Below are 27100 nucleotides of genomic sequence, written 5' to 3'. Positions count from 1 at the left end.
AAAATAAATAATTTTATGTGATAAATTTATTAAAATTAATTTAAAATATTACTAATTTAATTAAAGCTCAACTTATCTTGAAATTTAATTTTTTATTTCGGAAAAAATTATTTCAAAATTTTAGTCCCACTGTCGCCGTCTCGCATTCCGACTACTGCTGGCTTCTCACTCCCACACCAGCCGACCACCACAATTTGTCTTCTCCAATTGAGAAGACGAAATGATCTTTCTTCTTCATCTATGGAGAAGATCGAACTCCTTTTTCATCAATGTAGAAGACATAGACTGAGGAGTGATTTGAATTTGCATCATATTCAATACAATGTTATACAAATATATTATAAGTTGAATTAATTGCTTACAAATTTTAGATTGCATGTAAATAAAATTGACCACAAGCTGTCCATTCTTAACTCAGTGCAAGCTCGGTGATCTACTCAATAATTCAATAATTAGCCAAGCAATCAGTTTTTGAATCTTAATGTATTTTCTCGATTAAAATTGTGTAAATATAAAATGAAGTATAAACTAAAATATTTATATTCATCAATCATCATAGTATTAACTTTTTTTTTATAAGCCCATTCGGTTTTTAAGGCTCCGCCCTGACTAATCCGGATACGACCTGCGTCGCGCACCTGGCATGGTAAATGAGTCTACCAATAGAGATTTTCTGCATTCACAAAACTCGAACCCAAAACCTTGCTTAAGTGATAACAAGCCGCTTAACGCTTGGATCAAACCCCATTGATATCATATTATTAACTTTGATTTGCTCATTTAGGACTCTTTTGAGATTTTAAAAATGGAAACTTAGTCCTAAATTAACTTTGATTTGCTCATTTAGGACTCTTTTGAGATTTCAAAAATGGAAACTTAGCGGAAAGAGACATGACAACAACTTTTCATGTTTCCATCATTGGTGACGGTTGATTGAGTCAAAACAGTCGGCGATTCGCCAGTCTTGCAATTCTTACCCCCACATCACCTTCTTCACAAGATATTCTCATAAAAATTTAATTGGTTCACAAATTTCACAAATATAACTATTCTCCTTTTATACTAATATTTATTGTTTTTTTTAAATAATCTATACATATTATTTATCGTTTTAAAATATATTAAAAAACATTTATTATTATTTTATAAAATTTAGTCTATATCAATAAAATTAAAAAGAATAGTCAAACATAGTAGTTATTAATATAAACAATTTAATAAAAATGTATATAAATAAAAATATATTTATTATTTTTAAAATTTATATAAACCAATTCAATATAATAAATATTTAAATTTTTTATTGGACATTTATCATTTACCTCAACAAATAATTAATATGACAGAAAAAGTGCATAAAACACATAAAATGGCAAAAACATTTAAACCACTAGGAGAGTAAAAATTGAACTTTTACACCAAATTTGGTGGGTCGAGTTCGCAAGCGTGAACTACTTATTTCACGTCTGTGAAATTAGAAAGTTTTAACCATTGTAAGACTTCGCATGAGACATAGCTTCGCGAACACAAATATCATAACATCCGAATTGAGTTAGAAGTTTGCGAGAGAAAAACTTTGAGTCCAACTACGAAGTCATATATGAGCTAGTCTTCATAAAACACTTATAATTTGAGATAGGCCTATAAAATTTTAAGTTGCAAATGCCCTAGTAAATACTCATTTGATCAGTAGAATCTCTAGTTTGAGAAAGTGAATGAGCTTAATCATCAAACAATTAAAAATTGTAGTTATAAATTATCATTTTTTATAATTACATATCAACTTTAATTGACCATTCAATATGAAGTCATTCATATAAAAAAGACCAATTTTTTTTTTTGAAGTTATGACTTTTTAATTGAAAATTTACTAATTTCGTTAGAATTGAAAAAATCAAAAATATTTATCTCTTTTGGACAAACATACCGTCAAATTTGATAAATGGCTATAACTGAAAGCTAAAAACACAAAATAAACTAAAATTTGACATTTTTAAAAAATTCAGTTAGGATTGACTGCATCAAAACTGATCAAAATTGACATCCGTTGGATAGTGCCTCTTCTTCTTTTCTTTTTCTATTATTTGCAAATATTGTTCAAGCCAGGCCACAAAAATGTATGCTGAATTTACTTTTAGAAAGAAATTAAGAGAATCATAATTTAGTTCAGAAAGAAAATTAAAATTCACATAACAGAAAACAATTTGATTATATTAAAAACACAAAAGGAAAATTTATAACGAAGCAAAAGTGGACAACAAATCACTATCTTTCGCTTTCTAAGTCTCTCATCCACAGGAAAAACCATATATGGAAAAGTGCTATATATCATGTGTTTTGCTTGGTTTCTCAAGTTATACATATTGCCATGTAGTGTAAGATTTGAATATCAGTATAAATCGTACGTCAGTATAATTTGATTATCGGTAAAAATTATGTATATGATTTGAATAACAGTATATTTTGTTTTTGATAATTGGAGAGGAGGAGCGCTTGTAAAAGTATTTGAACACACGGCCTAACAGTTTACTGTCTAGCGTTTATACTATTTTTGTAGAGTGATACTCCCATATTTGACATAATTCACACTTTAATCCCTCAATGTTTGAAAATCAAACGATATGATCCCTTACTTTTGTTTCCGTCAGCAGTTTAAGTCATACGTTCATTTTTGTTAGTCAATAGAGTCAAAATATTTAGGGGTAAATTAATTCAAAAATGAGGGATGAAATCGTTGACAAAAATAAAAATGAGGGACGGAATTGTTGAGAGAAATAAAAATAAAAGACCATATAATTTTATTAACTTAGTTGACTAACACTTAAAATGTACAGAAGGATTAAATCGTTGACAGAAATATAAGTGGCAGACCATATCGTTGATTTTTAAATAAGAAGGAATAAATTGTGAATTATAACAAACAGGATTTCTCATAATAGTTTATTCATTTTTGTATATATTTTTTTTCAAGTTAGAATCAATTATGAAAATTAAACTTATATAGAGGGTGTTTCAATATATTTTTTCGATTTACCATTCGATCCGCTCGATTCATTGAAACCTACTATTTCCGACTTTCATATCTTTCTTGAGATTTTAAAAAGATAGATCCACAACTTTTCCATTTCTTAGATCTACACGCTAGGTAGCACGGAAACGGAAACGGGAAACGGAAACGATACGAAACGGACACGGGAAAACGAAATTTTTTCAAAATGAAGGACACGAAACGTGGGGGAAACGTGTAAATAACAAAAATATAGGGATATATTTATAAAAATATTATTTAAATATTTATGATAATTAACAAAATAATTCATTTAAATATACTAAATATTTAAAATTTTATAAATATATAAAAAATATAATATAATTCTACACAAATAAGTATATTTGTTGTATTGTGGGCAATGCGAATTTAAAATTTATGGGTAACTAGTTAGATTTTTTTTATTTGTGGGTAATAATTTTAATTTTTTTACAAATTTTAATTTTTATTATTTACAGAAACGGCCCGAAACATTTCGTACGGGTGTCCAAGAGTTTCCGGTTTCCGAAACGTTTCTGAAACGGGAAACGCAACTTTGTCGAAGTTTCCGTGCTTCTTACTCTACACGACCTTAAATTTAAATATCAAACAAAGGATAAAAAATCTTGAGAGACTTAAGAAATCTAATCAAATGGGATAAGAAAGATCTTAAATTTTATTTAAATATGCTAAAATGAAACTCCAAATCGAAAATAAATAGTATATCTATAATAATTAATAATATGGACGGAGAGAATATAATTTTTGGACTAGTCGGAAAAATTATCTTTCCACCTTTAAAAAGATAAAGAAGATGTAAAGTTTTTTTTAGAAAGAATGAAGAGTACAAATTTTATTCATTTTTGTATATAATTTCAACATAGTAAGTGTTAATTTTATTGCCAATGAATGTAGCTCATGCTTTATATTTTTTACAGCTCGATGACATTTATAATCGGACAAACTATTAAAAAACTTATTATTATTTAATTTTAAAACCGTATGCTTTAGAAAGACAATTCGTAGAATGTCTTGCTCATTGCTTTAGAAAATTGTTTTTATCGGTATAATAAAGGCATTTAGAGTTTAATTGTATTTGTCTCTTATCATTCTAGAGGATATTAAATGAAGGCCACACTTTTTATATTTGTTTGAGAATTATTTATAAGGTTCTTAACATATAGGGAACACGTAAAATTTCACATATTATTTATATTAATTCTGATTGATTCTAATCAAACAGAAATTATTATGAATTCTTATTTTTTAAAATCACTTATTTAAAATATATTTATTTAATGAGTGTTCTAATTTATATTAATTTTTAAGACTTAAGTAGCAATTTCCCCCCTCAACTTGTAAGCAATGGGCAATTAACATATAAATTAATTTTGTGGGCAAATTAGTTATGAACTTGCATATTATGGGCAATTAGCCCCATTTTGGCAATTTACCCCCTAAACTTATAAGTTATTTGTCCCTCAATTGGCAATTTGCCCCATTAAATCTTAAGCTAATTTTTCATAATGGGGCTAATTGCCCATAATCAGCAAATTCATGATTAATTTGTCCACAAAGTTAATTTATGTGTTAATTGCCCATTGCTTACAAGTTGAGGGGGCAAATTGCTACTTAAGTCTTAATTTTTAATATTTACACATTATACTGTTTCAATCTATATTAACTTTTAATGTCTACATTTTATAGTGTTTAATATATATTACCTTCTAATCTTTAGTACAAATAATTTATTTATTGAATATTAATTTTTTAAAAATAAAATTTTTTAATTTTTGACAAACTCACATGTTATAAAAATATTTATTTAATTTTTTTATTATTTTAACATTATACTTTTTTTAATTTTTACCTAATATAAAAATTATTATTAAAAAATATCAATATTAGAGATATCGGTATTTTTAAATAATTTATTATTAACATTAAAATAAATTTTTATATTATTAGTCTGCATATTATAATTTTTTCTGACATTTTTTATATATATTTTTTAATAAATTTTTTAATAAAAATTATTAATTTGATTCTGCGTAAATACGCGAAACTTACATCTAGTGTTAAATAAATTTTAACCAAATGTTGAGAACTTTCTCTCAAAATTAACTAGGTCAAATGACAAAAAAAGCCAAATCTTTTATAATAGTTTTATAAAAGTCCAAACCTTTCAATTTTATCCAATTTGTCCTGAAAATGCATGATTTCGTTTCAATTATATCAAACTATATAATTTTACTTATATGGCGCTGATGTGTGTCATGCCACATCAGCATCAAATAGGTGCCACATGAACAAAATTATATAGTTGGACATTATTAAAACGAAATTATGTTCATATCTTTGACAAATAAAATAAAATTATGTGTTTCAGGATAAATTGGATAAAATTGAAAGATTTAAACTTTTATGAAATTTTCATGCAAATTTTAAATTTTTATAAAAGGTTTGACATTTTTTTAGTTATTTTATCAATTAAATACCATCACATCAAATTACAAAAAGGGTTGATTTGTTTCCAGCACAACATGCCTAGATAAAAACGGATTGAACTAACTTATAGGAAGGGGAAATTAAGTATCCTGACAAATTCAGAAAGGGTATATTAGTCTTTTTTGAGTAAGTGTTGAATTTGGATTTATAGCTATATGGTGCAGTTGCTATCACTAAACCAAATGCATCGTTCGTCCCCAGAAGATGACTGCGATTTGAATTTGGATTTATATATATGTTCATTATTTACAGACTATGACATCTTATAGACCCAATTAATTAATCTTGTAAAAACGTTTCGTTTATTAGTTTTTTATGACTTCTTAGACTACAAAGTGTTGGAGGAATATATACCTTTGGATCTTCCCTATAATCAAAAATGGCCAATCAATATTAAACCATAGGTTAGTTTAGTTTTTCTTCTCTTTAATATTACCACTTAAATAAGTGACAAAAATTTATTTATAGTTAACAAAAATAACTCAATTATTTAAAACAACGTATAAAATTATACATCAATGCAGTGAGCAGTAAATTGCTAGGTATGGGTTCAAATCTTTCCACTAGCGCACTCTCCTTCTCCAATTATATAAGAAAGGAATTATGCCTAATTTTGAATCTTATGAGAGAATATGAGATTTTAATAGCTAGCTTTCATATTAAAAAAATTCTTATTGAAAATAAAACTTAGGTTTTCAGCAAAAAATACATTTATAAAATAAATTATAAATTTTTACAAATCATTTTGAACATGATTTTTTAGTTTTTAATTTTGGCAATGTAAAATATAAATTATTAATTTTTACAATTCGAAATAAAAAATAATTTTTATTTTTTTTTTCTTTTTAAATCAACCTTAGATTAATCTAGATAGCAATTGGAGGTGGAACCAAAGGCAGAGTAGCAAATCCGAAGATGTAGGTGAGTTGGTATGTCGCTCTTCTATTTTAAGCGAGGTCGCGGTTTCGAACCATACTCATGTATGCAGCCGTTTGAAATTTAAAGTCAGAGTCTGCATACCACAAAGGACCTACACTACTCGAGTAGAAATTAGTTTGAATATGAAAGGTTTAAAAATATTGTCTTATCATTGAGATTCATTCAAGAAACTTCATATGCCATGTACTAAAAAAGGTTTAATTTCTTAAAAAAACCCCACCTTGCACTTTTTTTTCGTTTATACCCTGACCTTGTAAAAACACCATTTGTACCCAATTTTGGGTTTTTATGTTTCATCCCTACCCAAAAGCATTAAATTGTACTCTTTTCATTTAGAAAAGAGTTAAAATATATTTTTTTCTATTTTTAAAAATACAAATAAATCTTTAAACTTAAAAAATGATCAAATATATCCAAATAATTAATTAATTTTTTTAATTATATAAAATAATAAAAAAATTAAAAAAATTATTATTATTTTTAATTTTTTTGTTAGAAATATTTTAAAAAAAAATAAAAAAAATTAAAAAAATAAACAAAAAATTCGGAATTATTTTTAAAAAAAATTAAAAAAAATTATTATTATTTTTAATTTTTTGAAAAAGATGGTATCTTTGTACTATTAATAACTTTAATATCTAATTAGTATATAAGTTAAAAATGAAGGATTGTTTTAAACTCTTTTTCAAATGAAAAGAGTACAATTTCATACTTTTGGGTAGAGATGAAACATAAAAACTCAAAATTGGGTACAAATGGTGTTTTTACAAGATCAGGGTATAAACGAAAAAAAATGCAAAGTGGGGGTTTTTTAAGGAATTAAGAAAAAGCAGAGTAGCGGTCATTCTTTAATGGCCAGTCATTGAATATCTCCTTATTCTTTCAAATTAATTTTCTTAATTAGATTATTATATATTCTTTTTCAATCACCAATTTTTTCCTTCTATATTCATGGTTCTGTCATTTGTGGCAGCGGAATTGCTTTAGAATTGATGGTATTAAATTCAAAATTCATGTAAAAATCATAATTTAAAAAATACTTTAAATTCTACAAATTGGATAGTTTTCTTTGTTTTACTATAAAAAGTAAATATACCAACAAACCCGGGGGATGGGTGTGTGTGTTAAAGGCTCATGAGGTCTAATTCTTTTATAAAAAAAAGAGAGGTACAGTTTTGTAGTAAATTCAGCACTAAAGAAAAATTAAATTCAGGCAGCTAAAATATCAAAAGTAAATTACTTATTAAATCAAGACTGAAAAATAAAGTCATATATTGACTGATGCACACATACTCCCCCGGTCCATAATATTTGTCGCATTTGATAAATTTTTTTGGTTCATAATATTTGTCACATTCGAATTTCAAGAAAGCATTAATTGCTATTTTTCCAAAATTATCTCTAGTAATAAATACTTTGTAAGGTTAAAAGAACTAGTCAAACATAAAACAAGTGGTAATTAATATGGACAATTTGGTAAAACTATACATAAATCAAGACATATTTATTATTTTTTTAATCTATGTTACCGGAGGGAGTATGAAATACTTGATCGCATTTAAAAAGTATAATTAATTAAAGACTAATAATAGCAAATAATAAAATCAAATCAAAAATCACCAAAGAAGAAAGAAAAAAAAAAGAATTCAAGGGCCCTTTTCAAAGTGACATATTTAATATCCTCTAATTATTTTTACTATAAATAGGCTCCTCCGTGAAGCCATATCATGCACACAACATTCAAATTATAAGCACAACTTCAAAACCTCTCAATTCTCATTAATTCTTCCAAACCAACAAAAAATGTCAGAAATTGACATAGAAATTCAAATCAAAATTCCTCTCCAAGAATTTCTTAAAAACACAAATGAAAAAGAAATCAAGAACAAAGCCATTATTAATGCTTTTTACAAAGAATTGGCCCAACTTCGAATGCGAGCAGTGGCTAAACTCCTGGCAACTGACTTAGAATATTGGTTCCACGGTCCGCCCCACTGCCAGCACATGATGAGGGTGCTGACCGGACAGGCGCACCGGAGCGAGTTCCGCTTCGAGCCGAGAAGCGTCGAAGTGATCGGTGATTGTGTGATTGCTGAAGGGTGGGAAGGTGCACAAGCTTATTGGGTTCATGTTTGGACATTGAAAAATGGAGTTATTACACAATTTAGAGAGTATTTTAATACATGGTTAACTATTGAGGATATTAGTCCGGAACATCGTTGGGAAATTGGACAGGGGAGTACACACACTTTGTGGCAGAGTCACCCTAGAGATCTTTATAATCGCTCGTTGCCCGGTCTTTTACTCGCTATCTAGAGAGCCCGGAAACCGGAATGTCGTAACGGAAATGTACGAAATGAAAAAACTAAAAATGGTAGTTTTTTATAAAAATATATTATATCATAAATATAAAGTTTCGCAGTTTTAAAAGTTTCCGTACAAGAGTGTTATCAGGGAATTAAATTAATCTGATAAGTTCAGTTCATGTAAATTTCATGTTTTAGTGACTAGAGACGTAATTGAATCTGAAAGTTTGTTTACGTTCTAATCTATCTTTTTATTTCTGTTGTAAGAAGAAAAATATGGTTAGTATGTTAAGCTGTTGAGGATGTTTTGTTGAGAAAAATCTCCGGCAAAAACGTCAGTAGTAGGAAATTCTTGCGCCACCAAATGTTGAGCTGATATATGGGAATTGTGGGCCAAATTGTCCCAAAAAGCCAAAGTTTACGTCCTTAGATTTCTGGTCAATGGGGAATTGACGGGGATATTCAAATTATTATTCCCTCCGTCCCACTCTAATTGACAATATAAGGGTATTGCTAAACACCGCCCGGTTTTACTTACCACCGCACAGGCAAAAGACATTTCTGCCCTTTTAGCAAAATTTTGAAAAAAAAGTTCTCTCAACTCATTCGAATACATTCGAACAAATACGTAAAAAATCGATTAAAATGACGAACAACGAGTACAATTCATCGGATAACGAGTATCGACGTTCGGAAACAATATGTTCCGGCTTTTTCGAGATAAAAAATAATTTTTAATTTTTTTTTTCTGTTTTTCCGGCGTCCCCTCCGACTGAAAAGGGGACGTCCGGCGTCCCCTCCAGAAGAGAGGACGCCGGAAAGCGGCGTCCCCTCCTCTGGAGGGGACGTGGATTTCCCACGTCCTCTCCTGAAGAGAGGACGTGGATTTCCCACGTCCTCTCCTGGAGAGAGGACGTCGTTCGTCCCCTCTTCAGGAGAGGACGTGGGAAATCCACGTCCTCTCCAGAGGAGGGGACGCCGCTTTCCGGCGTCCTCTCTTCTGGAGGGGACGTGAAATGTAAACGTCCCTCCTTAAAAAATTTTAAAAAAATTATTTATTTCGAGTTTTTTTTTAAAAAATATTTATCGGGGGTTGTTTCCGAACGTCGATACTCGTTATCCGATGAATTGTACTCGTTGTTCGTCATTTTAATCGATTTTTTACGTATTTGTTCGAATGTATTCGAATGAGTTGAGAGAACTTTTTTTTTCAAAATTTTGCTAAAAGGGCAGAAATGTCTTTTGCCTGTGCGGTGGTAAGTAAAACCGGGCGGTGTTTAAGTAATCCAGCAAAATAACTATATTTCAATAACCAAGACAAGTTAATAAATGACATAGAAAATTAATTATATACCCTTCTATTGATAATTGAGCTAATTAATGCTATTAGTATATATTAGTCAAATTTTCATTAAATACTCACCATTTTCCATAAAAGACATGGTTTTAAATGAGGGTAAAGATGGAAAATTAAAGAATAAAATTATAGTTATGTTAGTTTTGTCAATTAGAATGGGACACTAAAAACTCCATATTTTGTCAATTAGAATGGGACGGAGGGAGTATTATATTTTATTTTTGTTAACCAAACTTTATTATTAATATTTTTTTCAATTTGGTTTTCGACATTAATTTTATTGCAATGGGAAATTTTCCGACAAAAGAAATGCATGTGACAGTCTTTTTGGCTAAAAATTTGGTAAAATTATTGCACCCAACCGTTGCGTCATGTCATTCGTATAACAAACCAATGATACGTTAGTCATGTGGAAAAATTGATATTAATAAAATTAAGTTATAATTAAAAGATTGTATATCGCAAATACCTATTGGCCGGTTGTAATATCAACTTTTAAAAAGATCATAAATTTACTATAATATGCAATGATTTGATCTTTTTGGCAATAATTTGGCGGAGGATCGAAAGCTAGATCAAAAAGCACAGCACATTTATGTCCTGCACCAAATTATAAAACCCATCTTAGAGTGGCTGTCTGTAGACTCAGAGTATATGCCTGATTAAACTCTTGTTTTAGACGCCAAATTAATCAGACAGCAAACTGGAGTCTGGACCTATTTAGAGCTGAGCATCAGCCGATTTGGTTTGGTTGGAATCGACTAGAACCAACGGTGCCGATTTTATGCAAATGGACAACCGATCTTTGAAAATTTTGTGAGACACCAAAATTTTTTCTGACCTAACTTTTATGCCGGTTCGGTATGCTTCGGTTTCAATTTTTCTATTAATTAAGCTTATTGACATGTCTACAACTTTTGATCCGAAATCAAACAAAAACCTTAAGAATTTAACAAAATAAAAGAGAAGTCCGTAAATTTGAATATAAAATCAACGAAAACCTTCATAATTTTGGGAAGTTCGGTTTTTTCAGTTATTTCGGTTTTACAACCCCCTCTAACCGAACCTATAACTGAGCTCCAAAGTTCTTCAAACTTGCCAACTATCCAAACTATTTTCACCAAAATAACCGAACAAAATAACTAACTTAGTCCAGTTTGGTTTAATTTTTCGGTCGGATACGGTTTCTGATCAGCCCTATCTATATTGCATATCTACCTTGTTAATCAACCGAATCGACAAATTGAGTTTAATATTATAAAATATAATAATTTTTCAGTTTGAATCAATTTTGATCATAAAAACTACTCCCTCCATTCTGAAATAGTTGTCGTTTTAGCCATTTTCACATAAATTAAGAAATCAATAAATATGACTAAAATTATAAGTATTTTTACTAAATTATCCCTTCTTAAAACTTGTTAACATTAATTAGGATAACTCTTTATTTGTATTTTTGTATTCTTTCAATGAATTAATGAGGGATATATATGGAAAAATAGTAATAAATGCTTTTTGGTATTCTAAATTGACAAGTATTATGGAACAAAAAAACAACTATTTCAGAATGGAGGGAGTAGTAAAGACCAACAAATCGACCAAACCGACAAGTTGAATTCATTTTGGTTTTCAAAATTTTACGAATTGCTTAAAATTTCGGTATAGGCAAAATCCCAATTCATTTCAATTTGAAACAATGAACACCCTTATACCAAACTTAGATAAGATCTTCACAAACATGCATGTCAAAGACTTTGTATCATATAGATCAGGAAAACTTTGACTATGAGTAATAATGATATTCAGATACATTTATAAACTAACCAACCAAAATGAACTCATCAAAAACTCAATTTAACTATACAAAACTAAGAGGAAGCATAAAAAAATGCCTCAAAATTCTGAATTACATATAGGCTACCTGAATCACCGTGTCGGACTCGGCATTTCTCCGTAAAATGTGCTATCTAGCCGTCATATGGTTCGGTTGGTAACTTCTTCTCTTTGTATTGAGGACAAAACAGGCGGCTCCATAAAATTATCAGCACTAAGGATAGGTAGGCTAATGCTGCTCTGAAGTGGAGATGTTTGGTTATATATAAACTGAACTGCATCATGGGGTAAGGGGGAGATTGAAGGCCGGTTACTCTCAGCCGACTGTTTCTGACAGAACTTGTTCTCCACGATATCGTAGAAATCCGCTGTTCGAACTTCTTGGGCAAGAGAACACCAACAGCAGAAAAGCCACTGACAGCAATCTCCAATAGCTGGTTTTCCACAACACGCATTATTTTCAGGCAACTTGAATCTTTTTCGCATTTGGATCCTCCAGAATCCACCATAGAGTAAACCGAACAAACAGAGAACTATACCGGTTAGTCCTAGAGCCTGTCTGACAGTCTCATTGTCAATGTTAATGGCAGCCAAGTTGAATATCCAAAAAGGGGCAATGCATAATAAGAGGAAAGTGGCGATATGGACATACATATTGCCGAATCCGAGTCTCTCCATGTTCCATCCAAACACACAAAAACTGCAGAAAAGCGAAAGATACGCTATAGCAATATTATCCCAAATGTCGAATAATCCCCCTTTCCAAAATGGCGCATGCTCAATGATCCTCTCGTCATTTCTTAATGCAAATGAGAATCTCTTCTCCAAAGAAGTACGACGAAGATGATTAATGTCGTTGGAGAGGGGGGTTATAGTATCTTGCGCTTCTTCGTCAAGTTCAGAGTTATAGTCCTTCCCAAGGGGGCTAACAATAGAATAGATACCTGCTAGTGCTGGAGCAGCAATCGCAACAGAAAGGCAGATGGCAACACCTACGACAGGTCGTTCTGGTCTTCTGTATCCCAAATTAAGGCCGCATAGAGCATACTGAGCAAAGCAATTTAAATGAAGTAGAACAACCACCACCATCATATGAGCCCATTCATGCGGCTTATAAGTGCCGTTTTTGCAGTATATATTTCTGAGTTTCGATATGTCCTTTGGGCTCCATCTACAGAGAAGCACAAGGTGATGGAAGCGTTTTGGGTGTTGGTATAGGCACATTAGTGTAAACAGAGCATTGAGGATTTGATTATTCACTTCAAACCAAACATCTCTCTGTGATTTCTTTGGCAGTGCATGGTTTAACATTCCGGTCATTACTAGAAAAAGGATTGCTCCCGAGACTGCAACACAAGTAATCCATAAAAATAACGCCATGTTGAAGGGATTCTTGATCCAATTTCTGCCAGTTTTCCATAAATACTCCCAATCAAGTTTCTGAGCTATAATTCCACTGAAGCGTTCTCGGAATCCTTGGCTACTGGAAGAAGGTACAGACCTTGATATCTCATCTCTGTCCTCTGCAATCTTCCGGAATTTAGCCGTTGGAGAAGGTATACTGCCATCAGAACTGAGCCTCAAAATACTTAGTCTACTAGGATAAATTTTCGACTTATTCTGTTTCTCTATACCACCACTGCTACTGCCACTACGCAGCAGAGCCTTTCGAGAAGTTGAAATGTCAAGAGCAGCAGCATGGCTATTAAAATCTTTTAAACCATTTCCAGTCACATTTACGGCATAATCTCCCTTAAAATCTGCTACGCCTCCATTGCTATTTGACACCATTTCACGTCAAAGCTTAAACTTTCACAAGCATCAACAATCTTAGTAGCTCCAAACTCGCAATCTTGAAAATGACACTTTAAGGTGATACGGCTGCAAATGGAGAAGTCTGCAATTCTATATTAAAGTGAACATCATCTTCAAAAGTTTCGTCATGAAAATAATGAAAAACCATTCAACTGATTCTTGAAAGAGCCTCTTGAACACCATATAAAAACTACAAGTAAATCGCTAGACTGACCGGCCAATACCATTAAACAACAAAAACTTTGTCTAGCATACCAGCTGAATTCAAGAAATGGGATACTAACAGTCCATTAACCAAAGGAATCTAGTAAAACTCAAGAAACGAAACTGTTTCGCTTCAAAACGAACTTTACGAACCTATGTATAACATTTTTTACAAGAATAGATTATATACATAATTTTCGAGAAATTTCCATTCAACATACTTACTACAACACATGAACTGTGGCAATGGAAATTCAATTGTTGAAACCAATTGCAGTACTAAGAATGATAATTAATCTTAATTTTTGAGCATAACCATACAAGATTAAAGCCGTCTAGTGCAACAGCTACAGGTCAAAATTAAACACCCAAGAAACACAAGAATTAAACATGAAGTAAACAATAATGGAACTAAAGATAGCCCAGAAGAAAATTGATAAGTGAACTTGAAAATATATTGAAAAGCAAGAAAATTTCAACAGAACAAAAAATGGTTACCTGAGGCCTTGTTGCCGGCGAAGAGTTACCTACCCGTGAAGACAAAAAAAACTAAAGAAACCGAAGCTTTTCTTTAAAAAATGATATTTGTAGTCGGCAAATTTGGGCGTGACTGCATTTTAAATGTAATCATGCATGTCAAGTGGCAATCCACGAAGAAAAAAGAAGGAATATTAAAATAAAAACTAATAATCAACTCGAAGAAAAAAAAGCTAATGATAAGAATTACTCGTCTCTCTTTTTCTTGGATCGTTAATATTTGAAAATTCAAAATTTTAAAGAAAGAAAAAACGTTGCTGCTGTGTGGACACCTGTTTTTGCTTTCTACGATCTCACCTTTCTAGTATAACACAAAGACACCGTTTAAATTGGATTTTACTATTCGCCGCCCCATTTTACTTAACACTATTTTCGCCCTTTTAGCAAAATCAAAACCAAAAAATTCTCTCAACTCATTTGAACAAATACATAAAGAGTTAATTAAAATGACGGACAATAATTGTAATTCGTTAAATAATAATTATCGACGTTCGAAAATAAAAAAATTCGGCTTTTCCGAAAAAAAAAAACATTTTTTTATTTTATTTTTAAAATTTTTCCGGAGATGTCCCGGAGGGACATTCCTCCACAAGGAGGGACTTCCAACGTCCCTCCATATGGAGGGACGTTGGACGTCCCTCTTGGAGGGACTTCAACGTCCCTCGGTGACGTCCCTCCTTGTGGAGGGATGTCCCTCTGGGACGTAAAAAATAAAAAATAAATGTTTTTTTCTTGAAAAAATCGGAAAACTTTATTTTCGAACGTCGATAATTATTATCCGACGAATTGTAAACGTAATTATTTATGTTGTGCAGGTTCATTTAGAAAATTTGGTCGGTGACGAAATTGATTTTAGCAATCGGTCTTTTTTAGTCACAGATTCTGATTCAGCCGTACGAAAGTCATACTATTAATATTCAGTAAATATTAAATCGATTAAGTTTCTAGAATAACTAAAATTACAAAAAAAAATCTATATTTTTTTTAACAAAAAAACCCGGCTGCGACGTTTTCGGTCGCAACCTGAAACAGTCCCTTGAAGGGGACAGCCACGTAGAATATGATTTTAGTTTGAATGGATTGAGAGGTTTTAATTTTGTATAAAAATAGGGAAAAGGGCAAAAGAATAAAGTGTAGGAGAGGTAGTTAGTAAAAAGTGGCGGTATTTAGTAATCCAGTTTAAATTAAAAATAAATAAAATTCATAGAATGTGAACTTTTTATACTTGTAATGAATATGAAATTATTAATTTTATATATATGATCCAGTTCATTATCCCTAAATCAAGCTTATATATGAGTTCACTCACGAGCAATTAATGTGAATGTAAACGAGCCGAATAATATCATATTCACAGTCAGCTCATTTAGATAAGTGAACATTAAATCAATATTTCTAGTTTGATTCATTTAAAATATGAATGAACACGAATCGAGATCTTATCGAATCGAAACAGCTCGGTAAGACCTAATCTTAAGAAACGTCATCTATTACATGAACAGTCTAATCTGCATTTACATATTTAAGATAGTTTTAAAATATTCTAATTTTGAGTCATATAATCAAAAACTTAATTAAAAATCTTTGAAGCCAAATCATCATAATTTTAGATAAAAAAAAGTTAATCTATGAAATTTAATTATGAACATGCTGTAAGTCGAAGACCTCTTGCCTTTTACCCGTTCAATGACCGTTTTAGTCAAGCTTTGCTACCACTTTTTCCCTCTATATTTAATTTATAATTTTTAAATTTTTAAATTAAACTTTCAAAATTTCCAAAATAAGAACTAATAAGATGAATAATTTCATTGAATTTTATAAGACTATTTATACATATTGAAACCTGCAACTTCTATGTTAAAATATTTCTTTTACATTTAAATATTATGAGAAATTTTCAGGAGAACCAACTTCACCATATTAGTATCATCAAATAAGTTGATCGATGATTAAATTAACAAAATACAATTAACACAAAATAACATTACAAATTTCCTATGGGATTTTCTATAATTACTTTGTTTCTTGCTTACATTCGACCCCCACTGTTTTTCTTTTTCAGATCCGCCATGCAAAGGGTGGACAAACAGAAATCACATTCTGAAATTTTATGGCAGTGCCACTAATTACACACACAACAGATATAATAAAACTTGGAGATTATTGAACATAACAAATTTTATACACTTCTCTCTGATGCCAAATCAAGCAGCGTCCGAAAAAACTGATGAGGATATGCAGGTGGTTGCTCTGCTAGCGCCTGCACGAAGCCAACACATGTAAGCATGCAATTCATCATGGTTTTCTTTTTCTTTTCGAGTTATTGTTAATATATATATACATAATTTGACCGGAGAAAGAGAGTGCTCCACTCAATGTGATAGAGTCATTGTTCATAGAGGTGTGCAAAAATCAAACCAAATCGAAATTATGATCAAATTTAATTTAGTTCGGTTCATTTTGGTTTTGACAAAAAATTCAGTTTGCTTTTGATGACCAAAAATCAAAAAACAAACGGAGCCAACATGTTCAGTTCGATTTGAACATTCCATAGAACTCATTTTTAGATCTCTGCTATGTTCTATAGGAATGCATCACACTTCTATATCTTTATCTGTTTGTATTTCCATTACTCATGCTGTAGTGCCAATGCAGTTCCCATCAAATAATTAATCAACAAAGGTTTATTTTATCCCTCATAACTTAATACAAAATATCAATTAAAGCCAAACTCACGATTTCAGGGGGGGGGGGGAAACACTCTGAACTTGCATTATGGGTATGGGTCGTTAACCCCTTCATCTTTATGTCCAATAATTTTCCACCTTTTCAACTCCAATTTGTTTATAATGCTCCAATCATTTTCTGACACCTCATCTCAAGGGGTAAAACGAGCTAAAATGCCAAATGTATAATGTTTTTTTTTTCCTAAAATCATGAACTAGACCTTAATTGATCTTTTGTGTCAAGTTCAGAGGGCAAACTAAATTTTTGTTGTATAATTAACATATGAATTTGGATTCTCATGATTACCTGATGAATCAGGACGGTGGAAGGAGTCATTCCAGGGACAGTATTGACCTCTATAATCAACACCTGCATTCAAGCAGTGAAAGAGATATTGAAGTAAAACAAAGGATAAGTCGTCGACCAACATCATCCAAGAAGAATACTAGAAAAAGAAAACCCGAAGCGTAGCCAATGCACTGAAGAATTAACATACCTCTCCATTGTCCACATTAAGAAAAGCATCGATTCGAGAAAATCCTTCTAACTCTAGAGTGTTTGCAATCAGTTCAATACGCTGTTTGCATCGCTTCAAAACCTCATTACTGCTCAAGAAGATATACATTTACTTAATCAAAGAAGTTGAGAAGAGAGAGAGAGAGTATTTAATCAGCCAACTCATGCTATATCCACATAGCGTTGCCAAGTTTGCATACAATTTTCATTAATTATAAGAAGTGATATAAAAGAAGGCCAAATAACCAAAAAAGGCCAAACCTTTCATGAACGTTTCACAAAACTCCAAACCTTTCAATTTTATCCAATCTGTCCTAAAACGCATAATTTCGTTTCAATTTTGTCCAATTATATAATTTTGTTCATGTGGCGCCTACGTTGTGCTGACGTGGCAATGCCACAAATCAGCGCCACATAAGTAAAATTGTGTAGTTGGATAAAATTGAAACGAAATCATGCATATCATGACAAATTGGATAAAATTGAAAGGTTTGGACTTTTGTGAAACTTTCATGAAAGGTTTGGCCTTTTTTGGACATATGGCCTAAAAAAAATAACATCAAAAATGTTTCAATGCCTGGTTCATGACCAGCAACCGGTCACTGATAATCAGTGGTGGTGGATGATGACTAGAAGTCATTGCTGGTGATTAGGATATTAAATTTACTAGTATTTTATTCTTTACTATTTTTCAATATTTCCTGAGAAAAGCAGTGTCCAAAGGATCATGGTTGCTTTAAAATCAATTAAATAGCATATAATTGATAAAACATAGAAGGACTTCTGTTCGAGAGGAAAGGATGCCAGGAAATGAAGCAATCAACAAAAAGGTTGTCAGAACAAACCTAACAATTGATTCTGGTGGAGGAGTAAGATTAATGCCAGTTCCACCTGTCAAACAAAATCTACATAAGGAATACAGAAAATGCACAAGGAATATCTTCATAACTATAATAATTAACTAAATACTGAAGATTAAAGCATTAAAAAGCTTCAACTTCAGTCACTAAATCATCACTTCATTATTTCAGATGCCGTGTCTAAAATAATCTACCTAATGATAGCCACCGAATCATTTTAACAAGTCCGTAACAGGCAGCGCACAGGAATAAAGAACTCCGGATGAAATTTTACATGTATGCATAGGGATGTAAATTCCAGAAGGCGAAGGCATACCTTGAAATTTCTCTTCAAGTGACAAAATATCTCCAGATTCTTTAACTGTAACACTGGGAGTTAGTGAGTGCATGGATCCACGTTTTCCTACAACACCAACGGTTATTTCAACCCATCGACTGTGTCCTTTCCACATGAGGCGATGTGCATTTTCACCCGTGGATTTGGGTGAAAAAATAATCTCATCAGTCTCGATGAAAGGTTCGAAGATCAAGACATCTGGAGGAGGACTGGGCATCTCAATCATTCCATGATCCTGCATGTTACTCCATATGATGAATTAACAGTGTTGTCCCTTTTTTGCTAAAAAGTGTAAAGTATAAACACATGGGAAAACCAGCACAAGGGTCATAATCATTCATAGCACAAACTATGGTTATAGATCGTTCATATTCAGGAATAGACAGAACAAGACATAACAAGTAACCTGCCTTCTAAATTTAGTTGTTTGTTTGATAAATTAGAACTAAAGATCAGAGTTATCGGTAAAATTATGTATGGCTCAAGCAGCCAAAATTTTCATGTAAGATGGATAATATGCCTCTACCGACAAGTATCCATTGACCCATGGATGCACATAATGTCATTTAACTTCCATCTTCCAACTGTTTTACGACTTTTTGTTGGCACTTGGAAAGTTAATTACCTTTCAGCAATTTATCAAAATTAAAGTCAAAAACAATTCAGCACATTAATCTTATTTAATTTCAGTGAACTATGAAACCACTAAATATACATATTGCTTTCAAGTTAGTCATAATTTCATACCTTTGACAAACTATTTGGTGGAATTCGTAGAAGGCAATCCTCCAATGCTTTTACATACACGGCAAGGTCCTCCGCGCAGCTGCATGGACAAATAAATGCACAGAATATGCTTAAGAACAAATGGATGAAAGCTATTAAATTACTCATATACAAATGATTTTAGCTAAAATGAAGTGATTAGAGATTTTTTTGCATTTAGTAAAATGCCTCATTCATCAATGACCCCAATAAAATGAAATTATCACTGTGCTCAGATGAAAAACTTTCCAAATGATTAAATTTGACCACAATTTTTGTTTCAAATTGTTTGAATGGAAGTTATACATTTAGAGGTGGCAATCAATCAATCTGGTCGGTTTTTGACAGTTCAGGGGTAAGACCAACAAGTCAACCTTAGAAGAATTCATTTTAGATCATTAGTATTGCTCAGATTTTTAAAATGATAAAAAAAAAAAAAAAAAAAAACTTCCCTTTAGCATTTTTTACAGAACTTTTGAAGGTTTTGTTTTAGGAATTTTATTTACTTCTGAAACATTTGTTTTTTTGTTCAAGAAATTTAAAACAAATTATTTGAGTTACTTGTTTTGACCCCAAACTTTTCAGATCATTTGGGCCTGGTATGGCTTCACATTGGGCTCGTGGTCCTGCTAACTGATCGCCAATCCTGTTAACATGCTTTATAGAACATATTTTTTGAAGTGGATGGATAGAAAATAACATGATCTAAATTAAAATCTTCTTTAGGCAATTTCAAGTTAATATCAAATGAAAACTTTATCCACATTCATGAATATATATGAAGAATTTAAAAACCTATTCAACTGAAAAAAATCTGGTTTCATATTCAAGTATTACACTTTAAAATCTCTCCTCCCATATGAACAAAAAGAGGAAGGGTAAAAAAAGAAATAGAATAGGGAAAATAAGGGATATAAACTAACCGTAATCTTGCAACACCAGTTGAGCATCCATCCCTTGCTGGTTTGACGCATATTGTCTCGCACTGGAGAGTTGAGGTCAAGTTATCCCAAATCTTGACTGCAGGCATATTTAGCAAATCATGTTTTTTCAATACTTCTTTGTTTATGGTAAGAACGCCCAAATCTGCAAGCTGTTTATATACCAAAAGAAAAAAATAAGTTCTAACTGTATACAATAAATAAAAAGCATAAAAATTGCAAATTCTGGAAGAGGAGATCCTGCAAAATAATTTTTACCATACATTTCTAAGAGCCAGAGAAGTTGCAACTTTGTCCACACAGGTCCTTGAAGCCAATACACCAGGACCTTTATTTGAAGATAGGAGGATAGGAATATTAATAATAAAATTCCGAAGTAACATAATTTTTTGATGCAGAATATCTTTGGAACTAACCTGTGTATGGAACTCCTTCAGCCTCCAGCAAAGACTGAAGTGTACCATCTTCACCAATGCCCCCATGCACTGTATAAAACATCAAATAAATGTTACTTAGTTACATCCAAGGAAAAGTAAAAAGGACCTGTACGATCTTAGACTAACATTTGGTCATAGACTCAGATCAGACATTTAAGTTCTTCACGTTATTGCACTTTGATAAGGGGAAAAGAATGCAGCAACACTTAAAATTTAATCAGTACATAGGTAGAAAAAATATAACCTGCAATAAAAACTGTTGCTCGACCGTCCTTAGCAACCTTGATCCACTCCTCCAATGAGAATCTTGTAGGTAACTCATCAGCAATATCAAATCCTTTAAACCAACTATGCTTCTTCAAACCTTCCATGAGATCATTTGTCACTTGGCTGCGCAAGTGGGAAGTCAAAGCAGCCCGAGCTGGTTCGACTGCCTCTAGGCAGGCATCAAGAACTTCCTCAGTAGTATGTCTCAGAACAAGAGAGTAACTGTACTCAAAATATATATTATTTTCCCAGGCTGAGATACAGGACATGGAAAATATATAAAATGTGTACTTACGGCAATGACCAAACTGCTCTGGAACCAGTATCAGAAGATTGGCCATTAGAGGGTGCAAGCAGACAAGGAGTTACATCTACCTGTTTATAACAAATCAGGATCATTCAAATGAATAATACACCTAACTGGAAAAAGAACACCAACTGACTTAAAGGCAAGACTTAGGAGATATATACTATTATGATATTATCCAAAATATTACAAAAGACAAATTATTACTCATAGCAAGATAAGCACTGCCACTGATGTAAAATACTTAAGCTAGAAATGTTTAGGCATACAAATTATAGTCAGAAGTCACAGATAATAACATCCATTAACACACTATCCAACGATGCCCAACGAAAATGAAAACTAAGTACACAAGTGCAAGAAATATATCTCCTGAACTTACATCACCAGATGCGTGCAAGTTGAGCCAAACATTTGTTCCACTCATAAGAGATACTTGCCGCTCTGAAGTGTCTCCTCCAAATAAAACAAAAACTTTGCGAGTGCCTTCATGTTTCCTGAATGATTCAGTTAACTGTAAAGACTTTGATATTCTCGGTAAACAGTCTGGTAAGTTTCTGTTTGAAGCAAGCCTCGGAAACCTTAAGCAAGCATGATAAATGATGCTTCGCAGAATGTTTGAATGAGAGAACCCAACCTGGACATAAATGGGATATATACAGATAAATGGTGACCAGAAAATGAAACTAATTCTACTTCTAATTAGAATTTAGACAGTTCTAAATGCTACCTGAATCTAGTTCAGGTTCAAGCTGTTGGGGCTTGTGGGGTGTCATAAAAAAATTATGGTTTTACTGAATCTAGTTCAGGTTGTCGGGGTTTGGGAGGGTGTCATAAAGATTCTATGGTTTTAAGCCTTAGTGCTATTTTCTTCTCCACTCACACTTGTTCTCTCCCAATAAAAAGAAAGACGCAGGTGCTTAATTAGCATGTCCCTCAAAAACGAAATACTCAAGTAGCATGTAGTATACATATACAATGGAGAGGTTTGAACCTTGAATTTCCAGGTTAGATTAAAACGTCTCTACCATTAGAGTAAGCCTTATGGTTTATACATATATATAATTTTCAGCCCACAAATATGGAAGCCACATCCAAGACTTTCAGCTAAAGCCTACAACACCAAACATGTATGAAAAGTACCTTTGAAGCTTGCTGAAATAAAAAGCTAGTCTGCTCCATTCCACTAATCTGACAATAGAACCAAAAAAATTCAAAAAAAAAGGTAGGTGAAAGGATGAGTACCCACAATCTATATGGATGGGGGGGTATTACCAGGTTGATGTCAGTGAATAATAATGTACCCGAATCAGTCCTTCCAAATTTCCCCTCTGAAGAAGAGAAAGCATTGGAAGAAGGCAAAAACCATCCATCAATCCTAGCAAAATCACGAAGGCGAAGCCGTTGAAACAATAGAGATGCTCCTTCTCGGATATTTTTAATTACATCTACAGGAAAACGAGGTGGAGTATGATAAGCTACCTGTTAAAAATTCACCAAATATATCAGAATAGAAAGTATTGGAGGCAATATATAATAAAGCATTCTACACAGTAGACCTTGAAAATTGACTGATGAAAATTCTCACATGCACTGCAACTCTACCTGTTGAGTCGGAAGATACTTTCTTCGATAATTGAATATTGGATCTGTTTCACTTACATCAGAACTGCCATGAAACTGAAGCTCCACCTAAACATCAATAGCATACTGCTGGTATGAGATATTTATTTCCCATATACTTTAATGCTTATAAATCTAAACCTTGCTGCATTATCCTAGAGGCTCTAGCTGATTTAATACAGAGCAGCAACATTATGTTAAAAGCAAACTTCAATTTTAACAGTTTCCAATATCAATCAAATGGCCAACGATATCTTTATAAACTTTGCAAACATAAAAGAAAAATAGAATCAATCAAAAAGCTTAGTTGACATCCATCCCTATTGCTTAGCTCCTTGGGTAAATTAAACTCATGTTGCATGCAAAAAGAAAGCAGAGTTAAACTTAGATGACATAAGCAAAGAAGTGATTACCTCAGTAGGCAATAGAACAACAGGCTGACATTCAAAGCCAGATCCCACATCAATTATTATGGCTGTAAACTCACTTCCTCCCTCAAGAAAAACTTCAACAAGGACTTTATCATCAATCCCCTTCCAAAAATTTAAAAGAATAAAAGGTACCTGTCAGTTGAAGCTACCAATCGCAGAACTAAGTCTGGAATGCAAATACTTCTCTGGTCCAGATGGAAACTGACTCGGTGTGCATATAGTTTCAGCATGCATCAATAGTAAGTATTCGGGGATCTAGATTACCTCCAAAATTATACTATTTGCCTTCTTAAGGGCATCAGCAGCACCATAAGCAACTGTTACACCTATGCTAGAACCTGCTACAGCTGGCTTCACCTAGATATGTAAGAATGTTGTTAGAGGTCTTATAAACTGAACCATGTTGAACTTGAGAGTCTATCATACTTCCTAAATATATGAAAAGTTTAATCCTTACCACAACTTTTCCCGAGTTAGGGTCCAATTGGTTACTCACAAACCACTTAGACAGGTCAGGTTCATCCATTTCTGTTCCCTAAATGCCATTTCCAGTGATAATAAGTTCGATAAAAATCAAAGACTGTAAATTTAAATTTATATCTTGACCTAGCTACAGATACTACATAATTGATCAAAATAAGTAAATGTTGTCAAGAAATAGCTTGGGAGTACTAAGAAAGGTACCTGCACTAAAAAACTCGGTACAGTAATGAATCCTTGTTTTCTGAGCTCCACAGAGGCACGATACTGCCAGTAACATAGTGGGAAATTTATCAGCAACATCCAGCAGAAAACATCGCAAGTTTTGAAACAACTATAAAGGCATCCATGTACTAACTATATGAATGCTTCCTTCTGTATGTTGATTTAAAAAAAATATTGTTAACTTGTTGGTAGTTAATATAATTCTGACTTATCCAAGTGTTCATCTGTATTTAAATAATTAGTATAAGCTAATGTACATCTACATCCCCCGTAAAGCTACATATTACTTGTGTTCACAATCTTGGCACTCAGTTCGACCCTTCTGTCTAGTGAAGCTATCATCATTTAAAACTTCAAAGCACTATAAAATTCAAGTAGCAAATATTTTAAGTTTCCAAAGAGCCAATTCTCTTGAGAACACTCAGTTTTGAACTGGATTCATTTTATCAGTTCATGCATGTTTAGAATGGCCAACTTATAATTTATAGGAATCATAATCCATGCCAGGCACCTCAACTAGATAGTATATTATAATTTTTCTTTGACTCAGAACCAAATGCAAATTTCTATATGTGAAAAATAAACAAACAAATTACTAAATCATCTGCTTTACCTTGTCAAATGCTTGAAGACAGTCACTTGATCCAGTGCCAACAAATGGAATATTATACTTTTCTAACAGCTCCTGAATGCCCCCATCTTCGCCATATCGACCATGAATAACAGGGAACACAATATCCACAGAAGCAGCAAGATGTTCAGCAAATTCAGATAGCGATGGGAACTTCAGTGCAAGGCTGCATAGAACATCAACTATCATAAACATTTCCCTATTTCAACAATAAAACTACATAAACTAAAATACAATGATAACAAATTTCAAACTAAAATAATTAACACACCTTTCAAGCTTAAAATCAAAATCCGCCGGAGTATTCGAATAAACCTAAAACAACATATTAAACAAAACAATAATTCTTTTAATACAAATAATTACCTAAAATATAATCTATTTTTCTTTAGAAAGTAAAAAAATGTATTCCTCTACAAACCTGAGCAGAGGATATAGCATAGGCATTGAGTTCATAGTCAATGTAATAGCAGCTTACATGTAAATCTTCTCCCTGAAGTATATAAACAAATTAGCTAATTACTTAATTAATTACAATTAAAGAGTGCTTAATTAGAATTAACAACTACCTGAATATGATCAATAACTGATCGAGCAGAATTAAGAGAAATTCCGCGTTCGGCGGACGGACCACCGCATATCACTCCAACTTTAAGTACTCTCCCGTCCTCTTTATTCTCTATAAGACTCCGGTCATCCACCGCCACTTTAGCATCGCCGCGTGCAACTCCAAGCACTGAACAACAGCACGTTTTCTTATTTAAATTAGAAGCGGTTAGAGACCTGGCGTGGACTTTTTCAGGAAAGCCAAAACGCGGCGTTCTGAGTTTGAAAATGGCGTCGTTCCGGCCGCGGTGGATACTGGAGGAGGAGGAGAGCTTTGAAGTTGGAGAAGCGAAAAAAATAGCGGAAGCCATAGGATAATGATGACGGCAAAGTGGAGGAGGAAGCTGAGAGTGAAGTAGGAAGCTAAATAAAAATGATGTCCGGTCAGACGATGAATATAACGGAAATAAAAATATGATTTCGGACGGCAGAGTGGCGCTAAATGTGAATCATCTTCGTCTTCATTCATTGGAGTTTTACGTACAGGTTTGGTATTTGATTAATTAAAATACTAATAGAAATGATTCCATCTGTCGTCAATGCGACAAATATTTACGACGGTTTCAGTATGTTTATAATCTGGTGCTGGACCGACATGTTTATGGGTTTTGGTACTTGCGCAGGCCCGTTCAAGACCGGCCCTAAATCTTTACTGGGCCATTTCTTTGGTTTCTTTTGCGGGCTCAGTTAATAATCTGGTGCTAGATAAACCTGGGGTTAAGTACACAAATCCCCTAAAACATGCATTTCCATTCATTTATACCTCACCATTTATTTTTATGCAAATATCTCTCAAAAAAAAAAAAAGTTTTCAAAACTACCTCAAACTTTAAAATAGACATATTTTTATTAAGAAAGAGACAATATTACCCTCATATACAATATACCTTTTGATTTGACCAACCCACTAACCGACCACCGCCGGCCAACCATCTCTAGCCGACCACCGCCGGCCGACCAATTTCCGACCAATTTCCGGCGACTTTTCCGGGCAGTTTTCCGGCGACTTTCCGGGCAGTTTTCCGGCGACTTTCCGGGCAGTTTTTCGGCGACTTTCCGGGCAGTTTTCCGGCGACTTTCCGGGCAGTTTTTCGGCGACTTTCCATCAACTTTCCGGGCAGTTTTCCGGCGAATTTCCATCAACTTTCCGGGCAGTTTTCCGGCGACTTTCCGAGCAGTTTTCCGGCGGCTTCCCGTGCAGTTTTCCGGCGGCTTTCCAGCAACTTTCCGGGCAGTTTTCCGGCGACTTTCCGGCGACTTTCCGGCGACTTTCCAGCAACTTTCCGGGCAGTTTTCCGGGAAGTTTTCCGGCAGCTTTCCGGACAGTTTTCCGGCGACCCTTCCGGACAGTTTTCTGGCGACCCTTCCGGTCAGTTTTCCGGCAACTTTCCGGGCAGTTTTTCAGCGACCCTTCAGATGC

At 32.9% G+C, this 27100-nt stretch overlaps 3 protein-coding genes across 6 annotated transcripts; 1 reads left to right on the top strand and 2 right to left on the bottom strand.

The window, feature by feature from the left end:
- Positions 1-8197: 8197 nt before the first annotated feature.
- On the top strand, positions 8198-9015 carry LOC126664496 (wound-induced protein 1). The gene has a single exon (XM_050356901.2). It carries the CDS (start codon positions 8279-8281, stop codon positions 8789-8791), a length of 513 nt encoding a protein of 170 aa, XP_050212858.1. The 5' UTR covers positions 8198-8278; the 3' UTR covers positions 8792-9015.
- Positions 9016-11902: 2887 nt separating this feature from the next.
- Positions 11903-14790, bottom strand: LOC126665993 (uncharacterized). Of its 4 annotated transcripts, XM_056105755.1 has the most exons (3): positions 14718-14790; positions 14489-14600; positions 11903-13852 (listed from the first exon to the last, which is right to left on the bottom strand). In XM_056105755.1, the coding sequence occupies exon 3, from the start codon at positions 13760-13762 to the stop codon at positions 12113-12115; it is 1650 nt and encodes a 549-aa protein (XP_055961730.1). In that variant the 5' UTR covers positions 13763-13852; positions 14489-14600; positions 14718-14790; the 3' UTR covers positions 11903-12112. The 4 variants fall into 4 exon arrangements, with proteins under 4 accessions (XP_055961730.1, XP_050214894.1, XP_050214893.1 ...); XM_050358937.2 differs by lacking the exon at positions 14718-14790 and having other exon boundaries at positions 11903-13876; positions 14489-14709; XM_050358936.2 differs by lacking the exon at positions 14718-14790 and having other exon boundaries at positions 11903-13868; positions 14489-14709.
- Positions 14791-16447: 1657 nt separating this feature from the next.
- On the bottom strand, positions 16448-26221 carry LOC126661095 (uncharacterized). The gene is made up of 23 exons (XM_050354872.2): positions 25644-26221; positions 25496-25567; positions 25346-25389; positions 25057-25240; positions 24423-24485; positions 24196-24273; positions 24003-24095; positions 23721-23840; positions 23290-23376; positions 22960-23166; positions 22828-22875; positions 22067-22321; positions 21673-21752; positions 21355-21599; positions 21090-21158; positions 20937-21001; positions 20656-20825; positions 19715-19793; positions 18947-19202; positions 18616-18661; positions 17751-17859; positions 17561-17623; positions 16448-16787 (listed from the first exon to the last, which is right to left on the bottom strand). Exons 1-23 carry the CDS (start codon positions 25989-25991, stop codon positions 16707-16709), a joined length of 2862 nt encoding a protein of 953 aa, XP_050210829.1. The 5' UTR covers positions 25992-26221; the 3' UTR covers positions 16448-16706.
- Between the last annotated feature and the right edge of the window lie 879 nt (positions 26222-27100).

This window comes from Mercurialis annua, linkage group LG1-X (assembly GCF_937616625.2).
Source record: "Mercurialis annua linkage group LG1-X, ddMerAnnu1.2, whole genome shotgun sequence".
Taxonomy (NCBI): Eukaryota; Viridiplantae; Streptophyta; class Magnoliopsida; order Malpighiales; family Euphorbiaceae; genus Mercurialis; species Mercurialis annua.
Note: the sequence above shows the minus strand (reverse complement) of the source record. Positions and strands in the feature narration are given on the sequence as shown.